The sequence below is a fragment of the Anticarsia gemmatalis genome, chromosome 20 (assembly GCF_050436995.1).
Source record: "Anticarsia gemmatalis isolate Benzon Research Colony breed Stoneville strain chromosome 20, ilAntGemm2 primary, whole genome shotgun sequence".
In the NCBI taxonomy this organism is placed as follows: Eukaryota; Metazoa; Arthropoda; class Insecta; order Lepidoptera; family Erebidae; genus Anticarsia; species Anticarsia gemmatalis.
This window is the reverse complement of record NC_134764.1, coordinates 8782001-8801934: the sequence shown is the minus strand read 5'-3', so window position 1 is coordinate 8801934 and position 19934 is coordinate 8782001. Positions and strand designations below refer to the sequence as shown.

Here is a 19934-nt window from a genome sequence, read left to right as displayed (position 1 = left end):
ACGCGAATTTGCATTTGGGCCTTTGTGTACCTTCATGAACTTCAAACTGCGCAAGGTTTTATCACAATTTTGGCTAAGTGGTTAAAGTGGTCACCTCGCCGCAATTACTCAAGCGCCGCGTGTGGTGGGTTTGAATACCACCCGTGACAAATCTTTGTGTGATGAGCACGAGTATTTGTTCTAAGCTTGGATGTTAATATATCTATATAAGTATGTTTCTAAAAATATATCAATAATCAATAATAAAAAATAATGACCGTGTGTGAGTTGTTCAAAGATATTTACTCATTTAATGATATTTATCTACAGTGTTCTCATTCCCTGTAAAAGTTATAATTTATTTTTAACACACAGCGTTGTCACTAGTGTCACGCAAAAAAGTCATTGGTGTATTGCCTGGGACTAGAATCCTTGACCACTTTCGTAGAAAACGAATGTTACCACTCAGCCGTCAATGCTTCCGTGGGCGTTTCAATGCTTCAACAGTTTATTAAATTTAAAGGGTAATAAAACACATATTCATATTTACAAATACATTTACTTTGTACAGATCTTACAACTACGTAATGTTAGCTAAGTAAAGTAAGTCGGTTGTCTAAGTACGGTGTGATGGGGGATGATTTCCTTATATACGCTTCCACTATGTCGGCGTCTTTGCCCACTAGTTTGAGGTTACGACCGTATTTCTTGAGATCCTGGAATAAATACATTAATTTTGTTGAAAAACTTGAAAACTGTAATATCATCTTTGGTTTTCACACTATTATGGTCCATATCAAAGGCGTGGGCAGATCTTAGGCTCGTAGGGAGAACTTTTTAACATAACTATGCGCACCTACAGAATAGGTACAGGTCCAGGAATAGAAAAAAAAATGTTGCATCGCTTCTTCTTGAATAATAAAAGGTCAAAACGAATCGCGTACCCTATTAACAAAGTTTTCTTAAAAGTAACCATATTTCCCGGATATACGTTAGGAGAATATTCTCGTAACTTAATATATTGCCTAGTAGTGGGGCAAAGTCTTAATATCTATACTAATATTATAAAGCTGAAGAGTTTGTTTGTTTGTTTGTTTGAACGCGCTAATCTCAGAAACTACTAGTCCCATTTGAAAAAATATTTCAGTGTTAGATAGCCCATGTATCGAGTAAGGCTATAGGCTATATATCATCACGCTACGACTAAAGGGAGCAGAGAACGGGTGAAAAATGTTACAAAAACGGGGAAAATTATGACACTCTTATGTGACGCAAGCAAAGTTGCGCGGGTCAGCTAGTTATTTATAATTTACTAGCTAAATTAAGATTGTATGAATGAAACCTCACCTTATAAGCTACATTAGTGATAAAGTCCATAGTAATAAATTGATACTCTTCATCTGGATTGAGTTGTTTAGCTTCACCGCCAGATGTCACTAGCGCCTCCATCACTTCGCCTGATGTTGTATTCATTGTTAATTTTATACCTGAAAACAAGATTCAGAGTCAAACATGGTTCTAAGGATTGGAAATCAAATAGTTAAATATATTTTGGTTTGTACTGGGTCCTTTTTGCATTTATTTTTTTATGAAAGGTACATAGCATACTGGATAAATTAATGTTTGCAGGTTTAAATCTTTATCTTTACATATATATGAAGGTCTCTTTCTAAGATGGTTAAATTGAAAAATAAGAGATCGCATCATAATACAACACTTTCTCTTGTTTAATGATCAAAAAAGCAACTGTGGTACAATACCAACACAAATATTCTCTTTACTTTGTCTTTTGCCGCTATGCGGAAATCGAACCCGAGTTCTCGTGATCATCACTTTTAACCACCCCCATAAAGCTGTCTAAAACAACAAAAAAACTCAAACACCTTTCAAAAATAAATAATAGTGTTACCAGAAATCATAGGAGTATAAGGTCCAACATAAGGGTGTGCTCTCCAGGGGTGTTCTACAGACTTTTGCAGAGCTGTCAAGATGTACCGTCCTGGCACTACCAGTGTGACGACGTGGTTTGTAAACGGAGACATGTTGATTATTGCTCCTCTTGTTATATCTGAAATAATATGGTTATTGGCCATTTAAGTGTTATCGTTCCTGTACTGCCTCTCGTTTTTGTAAAAAGTGAGTTTTATTGTTGTAAAACCATTAAGTATGAAATGTTATAAATAAAAATACTTCTGTGCTTACTACAATGAGGTAGGAGGGACAGCTTTTGTACTAAATTCATATACAGATTAAGAAAAATAAAAAAGTGATTCTGAAATCTTGTGCAATTTAAAGGCATATGAATTATATGAAAATCTTACCTCCTTTTGGCATGGAAGCACGAATCATATTTCTTTGTAGAAACGATATGCATGGCAGTTTTGATGGATACATTTCATTGGCCTGAAGAAGAGAATAATTAAAAAATAAACGTAGTAAGTAGTTGTGGGATAGGTGGAGTGAATGTTGCATACATCTACGTTTAGCCTCTAATATTGTTGGTACCATGTAAAAGGAGGGAAGGGTCTGCTTTTGCCAGAACCAATTCCAAGAAATTCGCACACACAACATATTTATTTGTTCTTATCTAAATATAGTTAATAGGAAAATATGTATACTCACACCATCCATAATAGCATCAGCAATAAGATTTCCAAGTTCACACTCCTTAGATCCACAGGGATCCATCTTGAGAACATCTTTGGAGTAACCTACCACCTCTCTCACTACTTTGTGTAATTCGTCTGCGTATGGCTGTAGAAGAGCTTTGATTTTGGGATCTGTAACAAATCAAGGAGTATTCATTTCTACTGTTAACTTGCAAAAGTAGAAACTTGTAATGTGAGAGAGAGTAGATTTTGTGAATTGAGTTTTATTAAAGCAACTATGATTTCTGTTCTAGGCATTCGCACGGGATAATGATTTTCATATTGTGTTGCGATGTAATAATTTACTATTTCTAGAAAGACAACGGAAAAAGTAATTGTCTATTGCAAAAAACTAATGACTATAGTTGTAGTTTGTCTTTTTTTTATACTGTGCTGATTTGGGTGCTATATATTCTGCAAAATCAAATTAACAACCATGCATTGTTTTAGAGTGACAATCTTCACCTGTTTAAAATATTATAAAACATACCTTCGGGAATGGACCTGTTCAAGTATACAGGCGTTCCTTCGAAATGTTGCAGATCGCCTTTGTCATCGAAAAACACGGACATATTACCCAAATACTTGGAAAACGCCGATGCCGTCACTATTAATACCTGAAGTAGGATTAAAAAGTCAATATCTCTTGAACTCCACAAACTCTAAAGTGTGTTCCCTTGATGCAAGAATCGGTTTATATAATATTATGTAGAAGTAAAAGTTAATATACCAACTAAAATGTATTCTAACTCAAATGCAAATGTTTGTTGGTAACTCTTTCATTCATGCAAAAACTACTAAACAAGCTAGCCGAAACTTTACATCAAAATGTTGCATTGATAAGCATTTTTTTATAATCGAATCCTATTTTTTTTATAAATATACAATTTTATTCAACATAGAATACCACAGAATTCGGGGAGAATTATTTAGCAAAAGTAATAAAAAACTAGCTTGATAAATAATTAAAAAATATTTCGGTTAGAATTGACACACAATACACAGATAAATAAATGGATCAAACAATAGTAAGATAATATCAGTTCATTTGATCGTTGCGGTTATCAATTTTAATTAATTACCCATTTCCCTTACTTTAATCAAACGATACTATTAATTAACTGTATCGGATGACAGCTAGTTAATTCTAATTACCAATTAATTTGGTTTGTTTCTAATATTCAGTAATTATTGATGTTAATTGATATTTAGATAATATTATGGACACGTGGAGCAAATGCTGTGGATGGTTGCTATGGTGCAGTGGTTAAGGTGGTCACCAAGACCTTAACGACCTCCTAGCCGATATCCGGCTACGGCGGTCAGTTTCATTGAAATTGGCCATCTGTGCGAGACTTTGTTTATAGTGTCCAAGTGTGTGCACAATACACAGGTACACTCTCTATTCCTTCACTCACATAACCCGGTGAGACGGATAACCGACACGACCAGTAAGGAGTCAGGCGCAGGACGGCTTTACATGTTCCCCGACACTATCAATGTAACAGATTATATATATCCCACACCACATAGCAAAAAATTTGATGTGACTTACAAATAGTTTTTTTGTGTCTGGTTGTACTTTGTGTCCATTGTTTGTATGTTTGTACAAGTCCCCGCGATACAAGACTATTAATAGTGCAAAATATGTATTTTAAAAAATGCTCTCTTAATTGTCAGTTCTGAACTGATTGCTAAACCAAGAAACCTCAATAGCCTATTGCCCCACCCGAAAATCGAACCCAAGACCTTTCGATCAACAGTCGCATTAAACAAAATTATAAAATTACATATTGGTTACTTAATTATACAAATTAAGTAAAAATTGCGAGTCTTACCTGAGTTTATCTTCTCGCAATAAGATAAAAGCGTAAGGTTCATGACCTGATCATAAGATTGAAGGGATCACGGTCGGTCGTTCAATTAATCAATTCATTTTCAATTTAAATATAAATTGAAGCCTTTTTTGCTAACCATCATTATACACAAGACTAAAAAAGGCTTAAATTAGTTTGAATTTTTTGGTTCTTAGTTACGTCGAACTTTTTTGAAATGATAACATCTGGTATGATTTGGACTGTGATAGTGATGCGGGTTTGATTCCCAGTTGTTAAATACTTGAAGTAAATAGATTACTTGTTAGATGCTTTGTATGTTTGTAAAAATTCCCGTGTTATAAAAAAAATACTAACGGCCAAATATTGAAACGATACTGAATTTTAGTTGATGCTCGAAGTTACATCTATTTTCTCGTCCTCTGGTCTTCCCTGCCTACGCGGGCATGGGAAAACAGCGTAATTTTAAGTAAGTTCATAAATTTCAAATTTATTTGCACGTAGGTATGTATATGTTACTGTAAAAGCCCGAACTGTGGTAAATCCTAAGATTTTCCGGTAAAACCTAAGATTTACCAACTCTCAATGGTAAAAGTCCGAACAAGCCAGAGTTTAAAAACTATGTTACGATATATAAAAAAATCCTTCTTCATAACTATGTTTATAACTATTTCACGGTATAACTATATACTGTGACATACTTATAAAGAAGGAGTTTTGGGCAAAGCGACATGGGTAGGTTAGGTTAGAAGGCTAAGGTGGGAGCGAGCGAAGCGAAGCTCCCACCTTAGCCTTCGTGGTTATTTTTTTTTAACCACCCAGAAGGAGGAGCCCCGCGTAGCGGGGCTCCGGCGACATCTCGACATCATCAAGTGAATATAGGTAAAAGTTCGAAAGAAAAGAATTGTTCGGACTTTTACCATTGCGAGTTGGTAAATCTTAGGTTATACCGGAAAATCTTAGGATTTACCACCGTTCGGGCTTTTACAGTAACATATATAAAATACATTTAATACATTAAACAAACATTTATTGTAAGTTAATAAAGAACTCTACATTTTCAGGTTTCAGTCATGAAACTAAACTATAATACTGAAAATTGACTTGCCCTTGATATAGTTAGTCAAAGTTACAGACAGACTGAAATTATATTAACTAGACAGACTCAAATAGACACTTTTTAGTACAGTTTTTATTCGTGAGTAAAAATCAGGGGTTTTTGTACAAACTACTAACACAGTTAGACAAGAAATTCGGATTTTAGAAACTTGAAATAAAATTAGATAAAAATTTTAAAAAGTTTTAGTGATATTTTTATAAGCAATCGTGATTACTACAGTCTTGTAAGTCTCAGTTATAAGCATTCACCTCCTATTCAGGTGGTCGATGGTTCAAAACCAAGTAATGAAGTTTCTGAGTTATAATCACTAAGAACTTGTTCGAATGGTGAAGACAAACATTGAGCGCTGAAAATGATTATTTAAATCAATTCTAGAAATAATTTAAGGCCTTCAATTAGCTTGCGTCATGGATTCAAAGCCTTATGGTTCTAGAAATTCAGGAGAAGTATTTTGCCCAGCAGTAGCACTGAAACAGGTACTTTTTTAACTAACCTTATGTCCCGGCTTCGCTTCACTTTCGACGAGTACAGGATAGGGTCCAGAGACGTACTCCTTGGAAGGTGCCTCTCCGTTCCATAACAGACTGTGAGTATGACCTCCGACAATCACGTCTATGTTCTGACCCACTTGCTTTGCGATTTCTCTGTAAACAAGGGAAATAATTAAGATATTTCAAGTATCTGAGAATCATATTTCAGTCGTCTGGAATATTGTTATCAAAAAAGTTAAAATTCTTAAAAAAACAGTAAATAACTGTTCGTTATTTAGTCTCAAACGCGATTAAAAATTATAGGTTAGAATACCCGATCGAAACGTCGGGTAAACAAATAAGGTATTCTAACCTTTAATTTTCAATCGCGTTTAAGACCGATTTCATTATAATATTATGTGTACAAGTCGCGAGAGTTTAAAATCGTTACTTATTTAGTCATTCAGACTTAAGCTGTAAAAAGTTATAATTAAAGTAGCATCCGAATTTATTAAAATTTTACTATGTTTTAAATCATTGATCAAAAATTCTCAAATAACTCATAATACATAATTATTATGTTATTTAAAAAGAGCTGTATACGACTGCTAATACAATAGGAAAACGTTTAAAGATAAGAAATATTATAATATTTGAGTTAATGTACCTTAAAGCCGTTTATGTGCCAAAGAACTGCGGATTGGGCCGTTTACTTGTCGTTAAAATAAACAAATATTATGTGGATTTGTTAAAATGAGGACGTTAATAATTATACTTTCAACTGCTTTGGTACTTTCCAGACATATTTATTTTACTTCTTTGATAGAAACTCTTAATATTATGTTAGTAAAATCCTATTACTATGCTAATTTTGAGTTTATAGCTGTAGAAACCTTCTCCTGTAATAAGAGAAGGTTATAGGTCAGAGTCTACAAAGCTAACTAAGTTCACCATCGCATCCAAGATACGGATTTTTACAAATTTCTCAGTCGTATGACTCTATCTGGAAATAAATAAATATCATTGGACAACTTACTCACGGTCATGTGATTCCAAACTAGCAGAGCTTGTAATATGGTAATAACTGATAAACATACTTATATACTTTTAAATACAAACTCGTAACGTATAACAAATACTCGTGCTCATCACACAAAGATTTGTCTCGGGTTGGATTCGAATGTACCACACGCGGCTTTAAGTGCTTGTTCACGTTGGAACTCGCGGGCGCGGTGGCGGTCGCGAGCGCGGGGACGCGGACGTGGCGATTTGTGTTCACGTTGGCCGCCAGGCGGGCGTTTGGCTCAAACTGGCTCAAACTGGTTAATCTCACTTGACATCGCGAGTGAATCGCGCCCGCCACCGCTAGTGCGACGTGAACACACACGAACATCTTCACTTGTTTGATATTGGCGCGAGCGCGCCACGCGGGCCGCGCGCGACGCCGCCGCGCCGCTAGCTCGCCCGCGACTTAGACCGCGCGAACGGTTTGTACGTGAACACTTCGGTACATCGCCATATGTTTGATATTTCGCGACCGCGCCCGCCACCGCGCCCGCGAGTCAACGTGAATGAGCACTAAGAGAGGTGATCACTTAAACCACTGCGTCCAACGTACAGTTAAATCAAAATAAAGATCCCGTCCCCAATTACGTATTATGTATCATCATCATCACCATAAAGACTTCAACTTAAAACTTAAACGATAATCCATAAAATTTCAAACTATATTAACCCGAAGGAATCTTCGTAATATGAAGATTTATGCTGGAAAGGCCACTATCGAGTTACGGTCGATTTAAATGCAAAGGTAGTGGCTATCTAGTATATTTTCAAATAAACCTGTCGGTAAGGAGTGCATAGGACGGTTCCAATAAACTCGTGAGATGTAAAGGTTAAATCACATGCGAGTTACAATGGTAGTCGTTTTCATTTCTTTGATGTTAGCAGGCTTTTTATGTGTAGAGATATATGAAATACTCTATATTATTATTATGTCGACATTTTACAGTGATAAGCCCATACAACAATGGGCAAGCCTTTTGCCTTGTAACGGATTTCTTATCAAATCCCGCGCAGAAATATTCTAATATTCATTAGAAAATCCCTATAAAACTTTTCAGGACCCATGATTCGTACCTGAAATTTAAAATATCAGTCGCAAAAACTACCCTTCAGACCACAGAGAAGCAGAAAACAAATTATTTTAGTACATAACTATATTATTTCATTTATTTCACACGCTAGAACTAAGATCTACAGTGTATTTAACTTCTTTAAAATGTGCAGTGAAAGTGTCAAGTGTGCTCTTGCCCTAAGGCGGCAAAGGCTTTACCTGACGTATATTTAGTCTTTAATATCGTCTGGTCTTTGTCTAAGAATAATGCATGGTTTATGCACCCGAGAATATATGGTTTAATATCTATGTTATGAGGTAAATGCCTCCGTAGAAACCAGCGTTGAAAGGCATTTTATATTGTGTTCGAGCCTCTTTGAAGAAAAGGTGATTTTTTTGGTTAAAGACTAGCTGAAGTAGGTTTGGTCTTTAATTATATTTCCCAATTGCGTGATAAATAAATTATGTAATTAAAAAGTGTTTAAATATGGTTAACAGATCAAAAGGTGTAGTTTTTTTAAGCCTAGGGTAGGACAATGGTTCGGAGTTCAAGTTGGAAAAACTAATGAGTATTAAAGTTTGTTTCAAGCAAAGCGTTATTGGACTTTCTCAATTCTTTGTTTGAATACCATCATTCCAACTGTGGAGATTGTTACGAGCCGTTTATTTGGCTGTCCTACGACTTCAACAGTGAAAGCAATATGGCAAACACCGATATTTAATACACTTTCAATTATAACCATTGTAACCAGATAACTAATGAACATACGTATAAACTTTATTGTGCATATTACTACTTACTGATCAACATCCAGTCCACAATGTGACAGCACCACAATGATGTCCACGCCCTGGTCCGTCAGCAGTTTGGCTTCTTTTTCCACCACAGGAATTGGGTCCAAGAACGTTACTTCATCTGCTTTGGATATTTTCTAAGACAATTTAAAACAGGGAAGAAGAAACTGTTATTATTTTTGTTCAGTCTATTTATTTAAACAGTTTAATTTACAGCAAAGTTAGAGATTTCCTGATTAAAATTACTCTATTTCCGTATGGGACTGACGTGCCGAAAGGTATTATGTAGAGTCGTCGGTTCTTCATCACCTGGAGGAACCATGATAGTCGTTTTTTCCATAGTTTCCTTGGTAAAGTGAAAAGTATTCTCGTTTTGCGTATGGCATATAGTTATCGACTATCGTACATACGCATATCATAAATAGGTAAAAACCGAAATAAAGACGCTCTTGCGTGTAATACTATGAGTACGCACACTTTGCCCACTCTAAGAGCCCTGCCTTGTTAGGACGCCATGGCGGCGTCGCTGGCTACGTATCCAAGCAGTTAATATTGAAATGTCACGTAGCCACACCGTCGCCACGTGAGGTAGGTGACATACATTCAATATTGACTGCTTGGATACGTAGCCAGCGACGCCGCCATGGCGTCCAAGTGAGGCAGGGCTCTTAGCAACTATAAACAAAATTCTAGATAAAGGGTAATTTTCGTATTTAAAAATAAGTAATTATAATGAAAATACTAATTCTACACCACCACCAGTAACAGCTGGTGATACACACCCTCACCTGTGTTCTCTGTGTAATAAGTCCTATAACTCCTATCTTCTTCCCGTTCTTCTGTACAATTACATGAGGCTTATAAGTGCTGTACAACTCTGAGTCTTTGCTAGTGATGAGGTTGGCTGCAACTACAGGAGCTTTCAGAGCTTTGATGAATGGAGCGAGGCCTGGGACGCCGTCGTCGAACTCGTGGTTGCCTAGAGCCTAGAAAAGAGTTATTATATATCGTTATATATCGGTTGATACAATACATACATAGATACGTGAAGGTGCTGAAGTGTATAACTATAGTAATATTATAAAGCTGAAGAGTTTGTTTATTTGTTCTGATTTGAAAAATTATGGTAGTGTTAGATAGTCTATTTATGGAGGAAGGCTATGTATGTATATCATCACGCTACGACCAATAGGAGCAGACTACCTATATTTTTTTTTTACAAAAACGGGGAAAGTTCTGACCCATTCTCTTTTGCGTGACGCGAGCAAAGTTGTGCGAGTCAGCTAGTTTGAAATAAAAATGAAATAAGAAAAAATAAGAACCTTCTCTTTAATAAGTCGGTTACGAATAAATAAGAGTCATAATAACAATTATCTAACTAGATGCAAAGCAAATAAAAACAACAGGTAACTTGTACTGAAAACACAAGCATAATAATCGAACTATATCTTACTAATATTATAAATTGTGCTCATGTTATGTTTAAATGTTTGAACAGTGCTACAAAACAGATTTTTATACAATTAACGGATAAATTCAGTACACAGATCATTTATAATCTAGTAACACATAGGTTACTTTTTAGCCTGAGCCTTTTTTCATGCAGACGAAGTCACACGCAGCAACTAGTCTAAACAAATACAGTAGTTAGTCGAAACAACGCATAATCCTAACATAATTCACGTACAAAGCCAGCCAAATATCTAATATTTGATCAATGGTATTCCATCAGTGAATTTCCAGTAATTCCTCCTAATTCACAAGGCATATTAATTTGCTTTGTTCAAAGTGCAAATATTTACAGGATTTTACACACGTTAATAACATAAATTTATGAAAGTCTGTTTGTCTGTTATTCTTTCACAAATCTGTATCTCTGTGTCGGTACTGTATCAGACTGCGGTCCACATGACCTCGGGTTTATTTCCCGGGTTGGGCAAAGTGCTGTTGGTGTTTTTCTAATTTATATTGGATTGTTTTCAATCATAGTCCGAAGTAAGGTAATGTGCCCGGTATTTGGCAATACGCGATTTATATAACATACAATCACATATAAATAATTATCCATGAAACTATTAAATGCAAAATTTAGTCTGCGTACTATATTTTCACGCCTAAACTACTTAACCGATTTTGAAAGAATTTTGCAAGATGGTAGTTGAAGGCCTTATACGGATAATGGGCCAGTATAAACATAGGTTTATAAAACATTTATTTTCCCAAATTACACGTAAACAGACCAGCGTGATTTAGCTAGTAAGTGATCATCGTAATTGACATAAGCCTGTTTAAACCTCATTAAGGTCATAACTTCCTATTAAATTTCGTTTTGCAATAGACAATTAAATATCTATTATTGTTCAAGGTTCATTACTGATTTCCTTTATTAAACACAGATAGATACACAGTATTTTAAAAGAAAAAGTTTTGAGAGAAAACATTATGTATACTATACATTGACATTTTACTAACAGGCGTCATGTACTCTCTCTAAAATGAGCGAGCAATGGATAACGTCCATTGAGTATCTGACTGAAATGTAGTGGATCAATGTGTACAGAATACATTGACGTTTTTCTTATAGACGTCATATACTCTCTCTCTCATTGACCAAGCAATGTATACCGACTATTGAGTAACTGTAGTGAACAATGTGTACAATATGCATTGACGTTTTTCATGGTCACGGACTTTCTCTTTAAAGCTAAAATGCGAGTGAGGAATGGATATTGCCAATTGAGTAAGTAAATATGTATGAGCAAATATAACAAAAGATTTTAAGAATGAAACGAAATATGCAAATTTATTTCAGGTGGTTCTTTTACGCAAGCATTTAAAAGTTACTTGACATACGTCGTTTCTTGCTTGTTACATATTAGAATACTAGTACATTAAAAAAAATAGATATTTAGGTTTATTTTGAGTATTTTTGGGATCAGTCCCATGAATTGTATGTAAATTTCTTATACGGATAACTTTATTAGACAAATTTTTTTGAAGTATTCAGCATGCTAAAATGTCAAAATAATTTATTATTCAGTTATCAAACAATTAAAAATCAGCCCTTAGTTGCATAAAAGTCAACACACCCTACTTGGCTACTACATAAACCATTCTGTGACAAAACCAGGTACACCCCGACAAAAACATCATCAAAAACGACCCACCATTTTTCAACCAACAGCCCAAAAACATAAACTCACATGAACATCATTGGGAATCATATTAATGAACTTCTGCGTGACATTCCACTTCATAAGGGTGTACCAGTAGGTGCCCTGGAAGTTGTCTCCAGCATTGAGGACTAAGGCATCTGGGTGCTCTTCCACTAGGACCTGGATCTCGTGGTACAGGCGAGCGAAGCCTCCGACGCAGGTGGTGTCGTTCGATTTACATATTGGAAATGCTATTGAGGTTTCTTCGAATCTGTAACAAGGGTTTTGGAGTTTAGTGCTGAGAATATGAGTGAAATGTAGTTAAAGGAGTCGTAACGACATAGTCCAGAGGGGGATTTACTATCGACTACAGATATTGTCTGAAAATGTGATCAACGCCCCTACTGAGTACCATAAGAACGAATTACTCAGTAAAAAATCGTGCCTTAGATTTATTGAGCCGCGCCCGTACGGGACATGGCTTTTTCGTTATTATTTTTTGATATTTTGAATCTTTTGATCAGATTTTTGTTCCGTGTCTGATAGTATTGTGTGTTTTCTAAAAAATTCCGGTAAAATTAGTTGTCAGAGAAATAATTTAATGAAATAAAATACTTTTTGTTTTCTACGTGAAAATAGATCACTTTAGTAGTTCAGCTCTGAAAGCTTAACATATTATTATTCACAATCAGAAAGATTTACATGGATCGAAGCCATTTTTGTATTAAAATGTATACCTATCGATTGAGTTATTAACTACAATAACACTTAGCAACCGTTGTAGAGTTTTTTCCCGGAATGTTATGAATTATCACACATACTGTATTGATCGGAACATTGTTTGTAAATCCACTACAAACAGTTTTATAAACAGATACAGTTTACTTCATAACTGTTGAACTCATCTCACTTTAAGATCGTTCGTTAATCTTGTTGTTTCTAAATTGCTGTGACCCCGTAGATTTTTATAAAATCCTACTAATCGTACTTATATTATAAATGCGAAAGTTTATGTAACTCGATTACGTCAAAACTACTGCATGTATTTTGACGAAAAAATCGAATCGTTTATAAACTGTATTTACACATTGGATACTTTTTACCCCGAGATTATTTTCATTCGGACGTAGTCGTGGGCAGACTATAGCAAAAAATATATCTTCACTAGCAGACCCACGAACATACATCCCCTATTATATTTAATCCATTATGGATTGATTTTATATTATAAGTTGTCTTTGTTTAATCTTGAGTCTCCAAGCGTCTCCACAGCTCAGTGGTTTAACGGTGAAAACTTACATAAAAATTTATTATTTATATAGTTAGGAACTTTCAGGATTCCAACATCCAGAATTAAACATTATCTGCTTTTTTTTTAATTTTACCCTAAATATTTTGTATTAGGACGAAATAAGAATGGGTTGGGTTAGTAGTAGTTAATAGGTAGGTATGTTGTACCTAAAAAATGTGCATAATAATGCCCATATGTCAGGTAGCTTGCTAGCTTGTATGTCCATTTGTATACCCACTAAGGTAATGTATACAAATACATATAGACACATGTAAGAGGTAGTTAGCCTCGAAGTTAAATCACGTGCACACACCATATTTGTAAAGAACTATGTCACTCACATTGACATGAGAAAGTTAGCTTCAAAAACTGTTGTCAATATTCATTATTATTCATACTATTGTGATTTTAAAGGTTTAAGATGACTACATACTAAAAAGGAGCACTTTCGTTTGTATTCTTCCGAGTTGAGGAAATAAAGAAAAATTGTGTTTACTAATAATGGTAGGCAAAGTCGTGAGCAAGAGAGTTTTATTAACACTACATATTTTAAAACTGTTTTATAGTATTATTTGCAATAATGTCATTAAATGTCAAGTGCGTAGTACTCGTAATCGGTAATCCTGTATGACAAGATGTTTGGATGTGAATGAGGCAAAAGAAGTTTGAAAAGAGCGTAGCAAGTAGTGCTCTTTGGGCACTGTCTACTCTACTAAATAAGGTCAATTTGGGTAACATTGACAGTGGGAATATGAAACCAACACAATTGATATAAGTTTGCGAAACTAAAATAAACCTTTATCAATTGTGTTGGTTTCATATGAAAAAATAATCGGAACTAGTTCAAATTCCCACTGTCAACGTTACCTAAGTGATTGAAAGTTACCCAGGTTGACTGTATGTAAACTCATCAAATTACTGAAGGGTTTTTCATATAGATTTCCCGAAATGCATTGTGATGCATAAGGAAAGAAACAATCTCTACTCAGAGGATTGATGCATAAGGAAATTTAACATATTTATTTCGGTTAAATATTCCCGGGAATTTCCAATGCTTTTCGGAATCATCTTAATGGCAGTCTGAAGTTTGGCAACAAGTCCAGTATTTGGCAATAGGCTATATTAAACGAAGCGTTATATGAGCTTGAGATTTTTGCCGAAAATAGTGTATTGATATAACTAGGTTCAACCCCATTTTCCTATTCATTTATCGTCCTGATAAATCAATATTAAGTTATTTATGTCCTACATTAAGTTATTAATATGTTACAAGCATAAAATTACTATTAAGAAACAGTATACCCAATCTTTCCTTGACCACAAATTACGACGGTACTTTGTTTTCTACAAAAAACCATGATTATGTTGATAAAAAGTAATTCTATATATAAATAGCAACGCAAATGAATAATGAGAAATACCCATCATCTTTTTGTGTTTTAGTAAAAACTTTAACACAATAGAATATGTTCTTGTGTGAAGTAATGATTACACATTTTATTTGACCGTGGTTTAACGCATTATTTATAGTGATTTCTATACTAGTAAGAGGGTGAATACTGTTGTTTGTTTGTTTGTCGTATGGTTAGTGGTCAACCTAGTGTCAAAGTTGTTCAAGCCGCCCGAAGGCCTTTGACGTGGCTTAACGACTGTTATCTTAATAGACTATAACCGGGATCGACTGTTTACGTGCCCTCCGAAGCACGAAAACGCCCAGCTCACATGCGGTCACCCATATAGATAGAATGACCGCGCCAACGGTTGCTTAACCCACAAATCGTTTTCACCGACCGGTGAGCGCAACTGGCTATGAGCGACTCAGGGTGAATACTTATAAACTACTAGCTTCTGTTTGCGACTTTATCCGTCTGAATATAAGCCCCGGGATAAAAACTATGTGCAATCCAGGTTATAATCTGCTTTTTTGCTGTATTTCATGGATAACCGTTCAGTAGTTTTGGCGTAATTGAGTAACAATCATTCAAACTTTCGCATTTTTACTATACAAGCACGATATGGGTATATAAGGCAAATATGATTGTAATCAATTATATGCAAGGTTATATAAAGGTTTGCTTACCAGAGTCAGTAGGATAAATATATAATATTATACATACATAAAAATTATTTATCAGATGCAAAGAATTAATCTTATATTGCAATAGCAAGTTTTACTCGCACGGCTTAACTCGGGTAAAATAAACGATTTTTGAAAAAGTATTTTGAACTCAAGGAGGACCATAAACCAAAGAGTATCTTGCGTTTCGACACCAAAAAGGACCATAAACTATCTCCATACTAAATCAAAACTTATATTTGACTCTCGATCTCTCCAGTTTCCGTGCTAAATTTCACCAAAATCGTTTCAGTTCTTTAGTCGTAAAAACAAAACAAATAGTCAGACTTTAGCTTTTATGGTATTAGTACGTATATAAGTATAGATTCTTAACTAATAATAGTCCCCGACCTTGTTCACAGGTTCAAATCGTTTTTACTCCACAATATGAACAATGAACAATCGCGAGAGTTGAGGAACACATAAATACATACAAATAAGCATAATTTGTTAGTTTTTCTATCTATACCTACAATGTCACACGTAGAAACAAGTGCAGCATCTATGTTATATAAAAAAAAAATCCCCGAAATGTAGGTCTGTACGCGCATAACTTGTGAAAAACTAGTCTAAATTGGATCTTTTTTTAAGTTTGTTACCGTCGGGACAAGGATGTATGGGATTGATGGGATCAAAATTCCCACAGGAATGGAATCATTGGAATAAAATTATACTTTGCTCGGAGACAGACTAGTCCACTTGTTTTAAATATTTTTTTTGGATAATAATTTGTTATATCTATGTATGGTGAATGCGTATTTTCACACCTAAGCAGCAGAACCAATTGTAATATAATTTACATAGCAGTATATAATGATTTGTGAACATTTGCGTGTAAAATGATGAAATATATTTTGTATTCAATAACAAAATAATAGCTTTCTCGCTACTTATGTGTTAAATATTCCATTCGTTCCTAATTATATTCGTTCCTAATTATATAAGGTGGCTTTAAGCAACATAGTTTATTTGCGTGAAAAAAATATTAAATATAATATAAAAATAACTTTTAATTCTTTCAGCTCTTTTGAATAAGTGTCAAATATCAAATGGATCTTTGACTATTGTTTTAATACATTCGTTGTCCCGCCCGCACTTTCGTCCGCGGAAACCCATTCCGTGTAAATCCCAGTCGCCCAGAAATTCCGCGATAAAAAGCCTATTAGTGTTATTCTGGGTCTTCAGTTACCTTTATACCCAATTTCATCGTAATCGGTTTAGTAGTATTTGCCTGAATGAGTAACAAACATACATACATACTCACAAATATACATATTTATATTATTAGTAGCATATATTTTTATGATCTGTTCCTATTCTATTTTAACAGCTGTTAGTATTCAGTATCGGATAAGTATGCCTTTTATTCCTATACCATTGTTCATCCAACATTTTGTAACTGATAGAATATTGTTAAGAAAGAAACGAAATTTTAACGAATATTCGTTTTTGTTCATTATAGTAAGACTCCAGACATCTCATAGGAACATTGAAAAATGGAAAATAATGTACTTATTCAGGTGTAAGAAAACGAAAAAATATGTAATGATGATATGTAATTAGTGTCAGGTAGAGTAATTAATATAATACCATGCAAATGCCATTAAGTCAATGACTGGGCCGGATAAATCCGTTTTTTTTGTGCTAATTAAGCCGAAGCAAAAAAGTATAAGTAATTATGTGCACGTGTTTGTTTTGTTTACATATTAAACACTGCGGGTCTATATGACAAGATGTATGGATGTGAATGAAGCAAGGGAAGTTTGTAAGGATCGTACCAAGTGACGAGATCTGTTCTCTGACTACCCATATAGGAGGATGGCGTGACTTTAAGCATGCATTAAACTTTTTCGTGTTTAGGTGTTAAAGAAGAAAACTCCCGCACTAAGAATTGTTCTTGTGTCGCGGGGACTTTTACAAACATACAAGCAACGGACACAAAGCACAACCAGACCCGAAACCATTATTTGTGGATCACACAAATAATTGTCCCGTGTGGGAATCGAACCCACGAAGCACCCGATGCAATGGTAGCGGCGTGGCGACCTAAACCACTGCGCAGGCTTGATATCACCCGAGTAGTGTTTTTTTCACAGAATGAAAAATATCTTCAGTACCTACCTACTTACCACAAGTGGTCGATTGTCAGACATTTTTGAACACAACAATCATAATGACTGTTCTAAGTTATGTGTGTATTATATTATTTATCCCTTGTTAAAGGTGAAAGAAAAACATCGTGATCAAATCTCGCATGCGTGAGAATTCTTTGAAGGATGCGTCTTCAGACATTTGGCCAGCATGGTGGCTTCAAAAACTAAGTATTTTTTAATCTATACTTATAATAAATCTGTAAAGAGGTCAATTCTGTACATTGAATATATTTAAAAAAAAAACCAATGGGGGTGTTTAGTAACGGATACTGATACCGAATCTGCAATTTATAATTTTCTTTTCTGTCTGTCCTCCGTCTGTATGTGTCGCTATCACGTAAAAACTACCGGATAGAATGCACTAAAATTTGGTATATGCATAGAATAAGTAGTGGAGCAACTTCTAGTATTTAATATAGGAGTAGAACCATGTCCAGTATTAGGATAGAAATTGGTGATAAGTATTTATCATTTTATTAGCCATATGAGATCAGTAACTACGTAAACCTATTACAGTGTTGTAAAATGATAATTTTATTAATACGTATCACGTTATCATATTTCTCGTCAATTAAAATGACTCAATGTATTTTCAATAAAATATCTACTATTTATATCTAAGTGAGTGTCATCTGCGTATGATTTCATCCACGTGGGAAGATTTCCCTTGAAAATGTAAATTTAATTCTATATTGTTTAGAATAAATAACTTCTTAATAAAAAATGTTAATATTTTATTAACGTTTCTATATTTCAGTTGACAGGCTGGGTTCAAGCTTCCTAAAGATCAAATTTCTTCAAAATTGGGTCAACAGTTTTGAAGCAATAGAAAAGAACACAAATACAAAACATTTCTGTTTACGTATTTTTTGTTATGATGACTTCTACTCGCGAAATTTTGATTATTGGCTAGGTATTTAAATATATTCTTTCTCGTCTATTTCTTATATAAATAAAAATAATCTACTAAACACTCTTGTCTATTCCTAATAGTATTACGCAGATGGCAATGTTCCAATTTTAGTCATCAACCCAAGATACTATTTTAAAGGAATGTAACCTTAAAAAATAAATGAAATAAAAATAAATAAAGTCTTACCTATCATGAAAATCATTATAATGCACTATATCCAACCGATACAAATCATTTCTTAAAACATTTGCACTCACAACGAAAAAACACGCACAAAATAAAAAATAACAAAAGGAAACCATTTTGAAACTAAAAATAAAAAAAGAACTAAAAAATCACAGAATTAAAAGTAAATAAATAAAGTTTTATTTCTGGACTAACATTTTTTATGTCGTTCTTATTTTTAAATCGACGACATTCGCTATTCGAAGTTTAAATATGACTGACACAGGCCACTTTGCGCCTACGGTTCAATACTATCATCGGATATTTTGCATCTACATATTGAAAGAATCTTTATTCATGAACCTTATTCCTATAATAATAAGGTTGAAAATAACTTAGCATGATTTTGACAGCTACGTTAAACTATGCAATATTTATCGTCCATTGCAGTATCGCCATTGAAAATCTTTGATTGTCTGTCATTGAAAATGGCGCGTAAACTGTAATATCACGTGCAAAAATTGTGTTTTGCATCTTAACAAGATCAACGCGGACATTTTTTGAGATAATTTAGCATGCTATGACGTATATTTATTTCAGTATTTAAACAATACCTAAATATTACGTCAATCTGTCTGTAACAATCGTTACTTTTTTAATATCGCATAAATTTTGAAAACTAAGAGAAGAGGTGTATTTAAAAAAAATGACTTTTTTATTTTTAATAAGGCACATGTCTTACGGCTTCGTCATGTGAGTTGTGCCCTTTTAGAAATAGCATACTAATTATCGCTGGCTTACGTTCATTCCGTCAAAAATGTATGCACAATGTAGTTGAATTTCAACTTTTATGGGAGTAAAAGTACTTTCAGTTTTTAATGGCCAGTTTAACTACTTTTAAGAACTTCAAGATAATTTTTTGTTCACTGAGTACCAATTTTTGCTTTACCATCAATTTGTATTTTAGAAACTAATACTATGGCTTATTATTTTTAAAACATCACGACTATTTATATGGCCGAGATTTCTTTTGGTGATCATAACTGTGATGTCTTGCAAAAAGGTCAGGTGCGTAGTACGCGTTACCGGCGGTCCTGTATGACAACATGTATGGATGTGAATGAAGCAAAGGAAGTTTGTAAAAATTGTATCTAGTGGCGCTCTTTGGTCTCATCCTA

At 34.4% G+C, this 19934-nt stretch overlaps 1 protein-coding gene across 2 annotated transcripts; it reads right to left on the bottom strand.

Annotated features, from left to right (window-relative positions):
* Positions 1 to 518: 518 nt before the first annotated feature.
* LOC142981703 (apyrase-like) lies at positions 519 to 19035 on the bottom strand. 2 transcript variants are annotated; one of them, XM_076127777.1, is made up of 11 exons: positions 18778 to 19035; positions 12167 to 12389; positions 9746 to 9949; positions 8970 to 9100; positions 6076 to 6226; positions 3118 to 3244; positions 2602 to 2759; positions 2301 to 2382; positions 1889 to 2047; positions 1327 to 1466; positions 519 to 695 (listed from the first exon to the last, which is right to left on the bottom strand). In XM_076127777.1, exons 1-11 carry the CDS (start codon positions 18891 to 18893, stop codon positions 570 to 572), a joined length of 1617 nt encoding a protein of 538 aa, XP_075983892.1. In that variant the 5' UTR covers positions 18894 to 19035; the 3' UTR covers positions 519 to 569. The 2 variants fall into 2 exon arrangements, with proteins under 2 accessions (XP_075983892.1, XP_075983893.1); XM_076127778.1 differs by having other exon boundaries at positions 9752 to 9949.
* Positions 19036 to 19934: the final 899 nt, after the last annotated feature.

Excerpts from the sequence above, each read along its gene's own strand:
- LOC142981703 (XM_076127777.1), bottom strand. The coding sequence starts at position 18,893 with ATGGTTTCCTTTTGTTATTTTTTATTTTGTGCGTGTTTTTTCGTTGTG. Across the intron at positions 12,390-18,777 it reads TATAATGATTTTCATGATAG|ATTCGAAGAAACCTCAATAG; the intron begins GTAAGACTTTAT and ends CCCTTGTTACAG. Across the intron at positions 6,227-8,969 it reads TGTGGACTGGATGTTGATCA|AGAAATCGCAAAGCAAGTGG; the intron begins GTAAGTAGTAAT and ends CCTTGTTTACAG.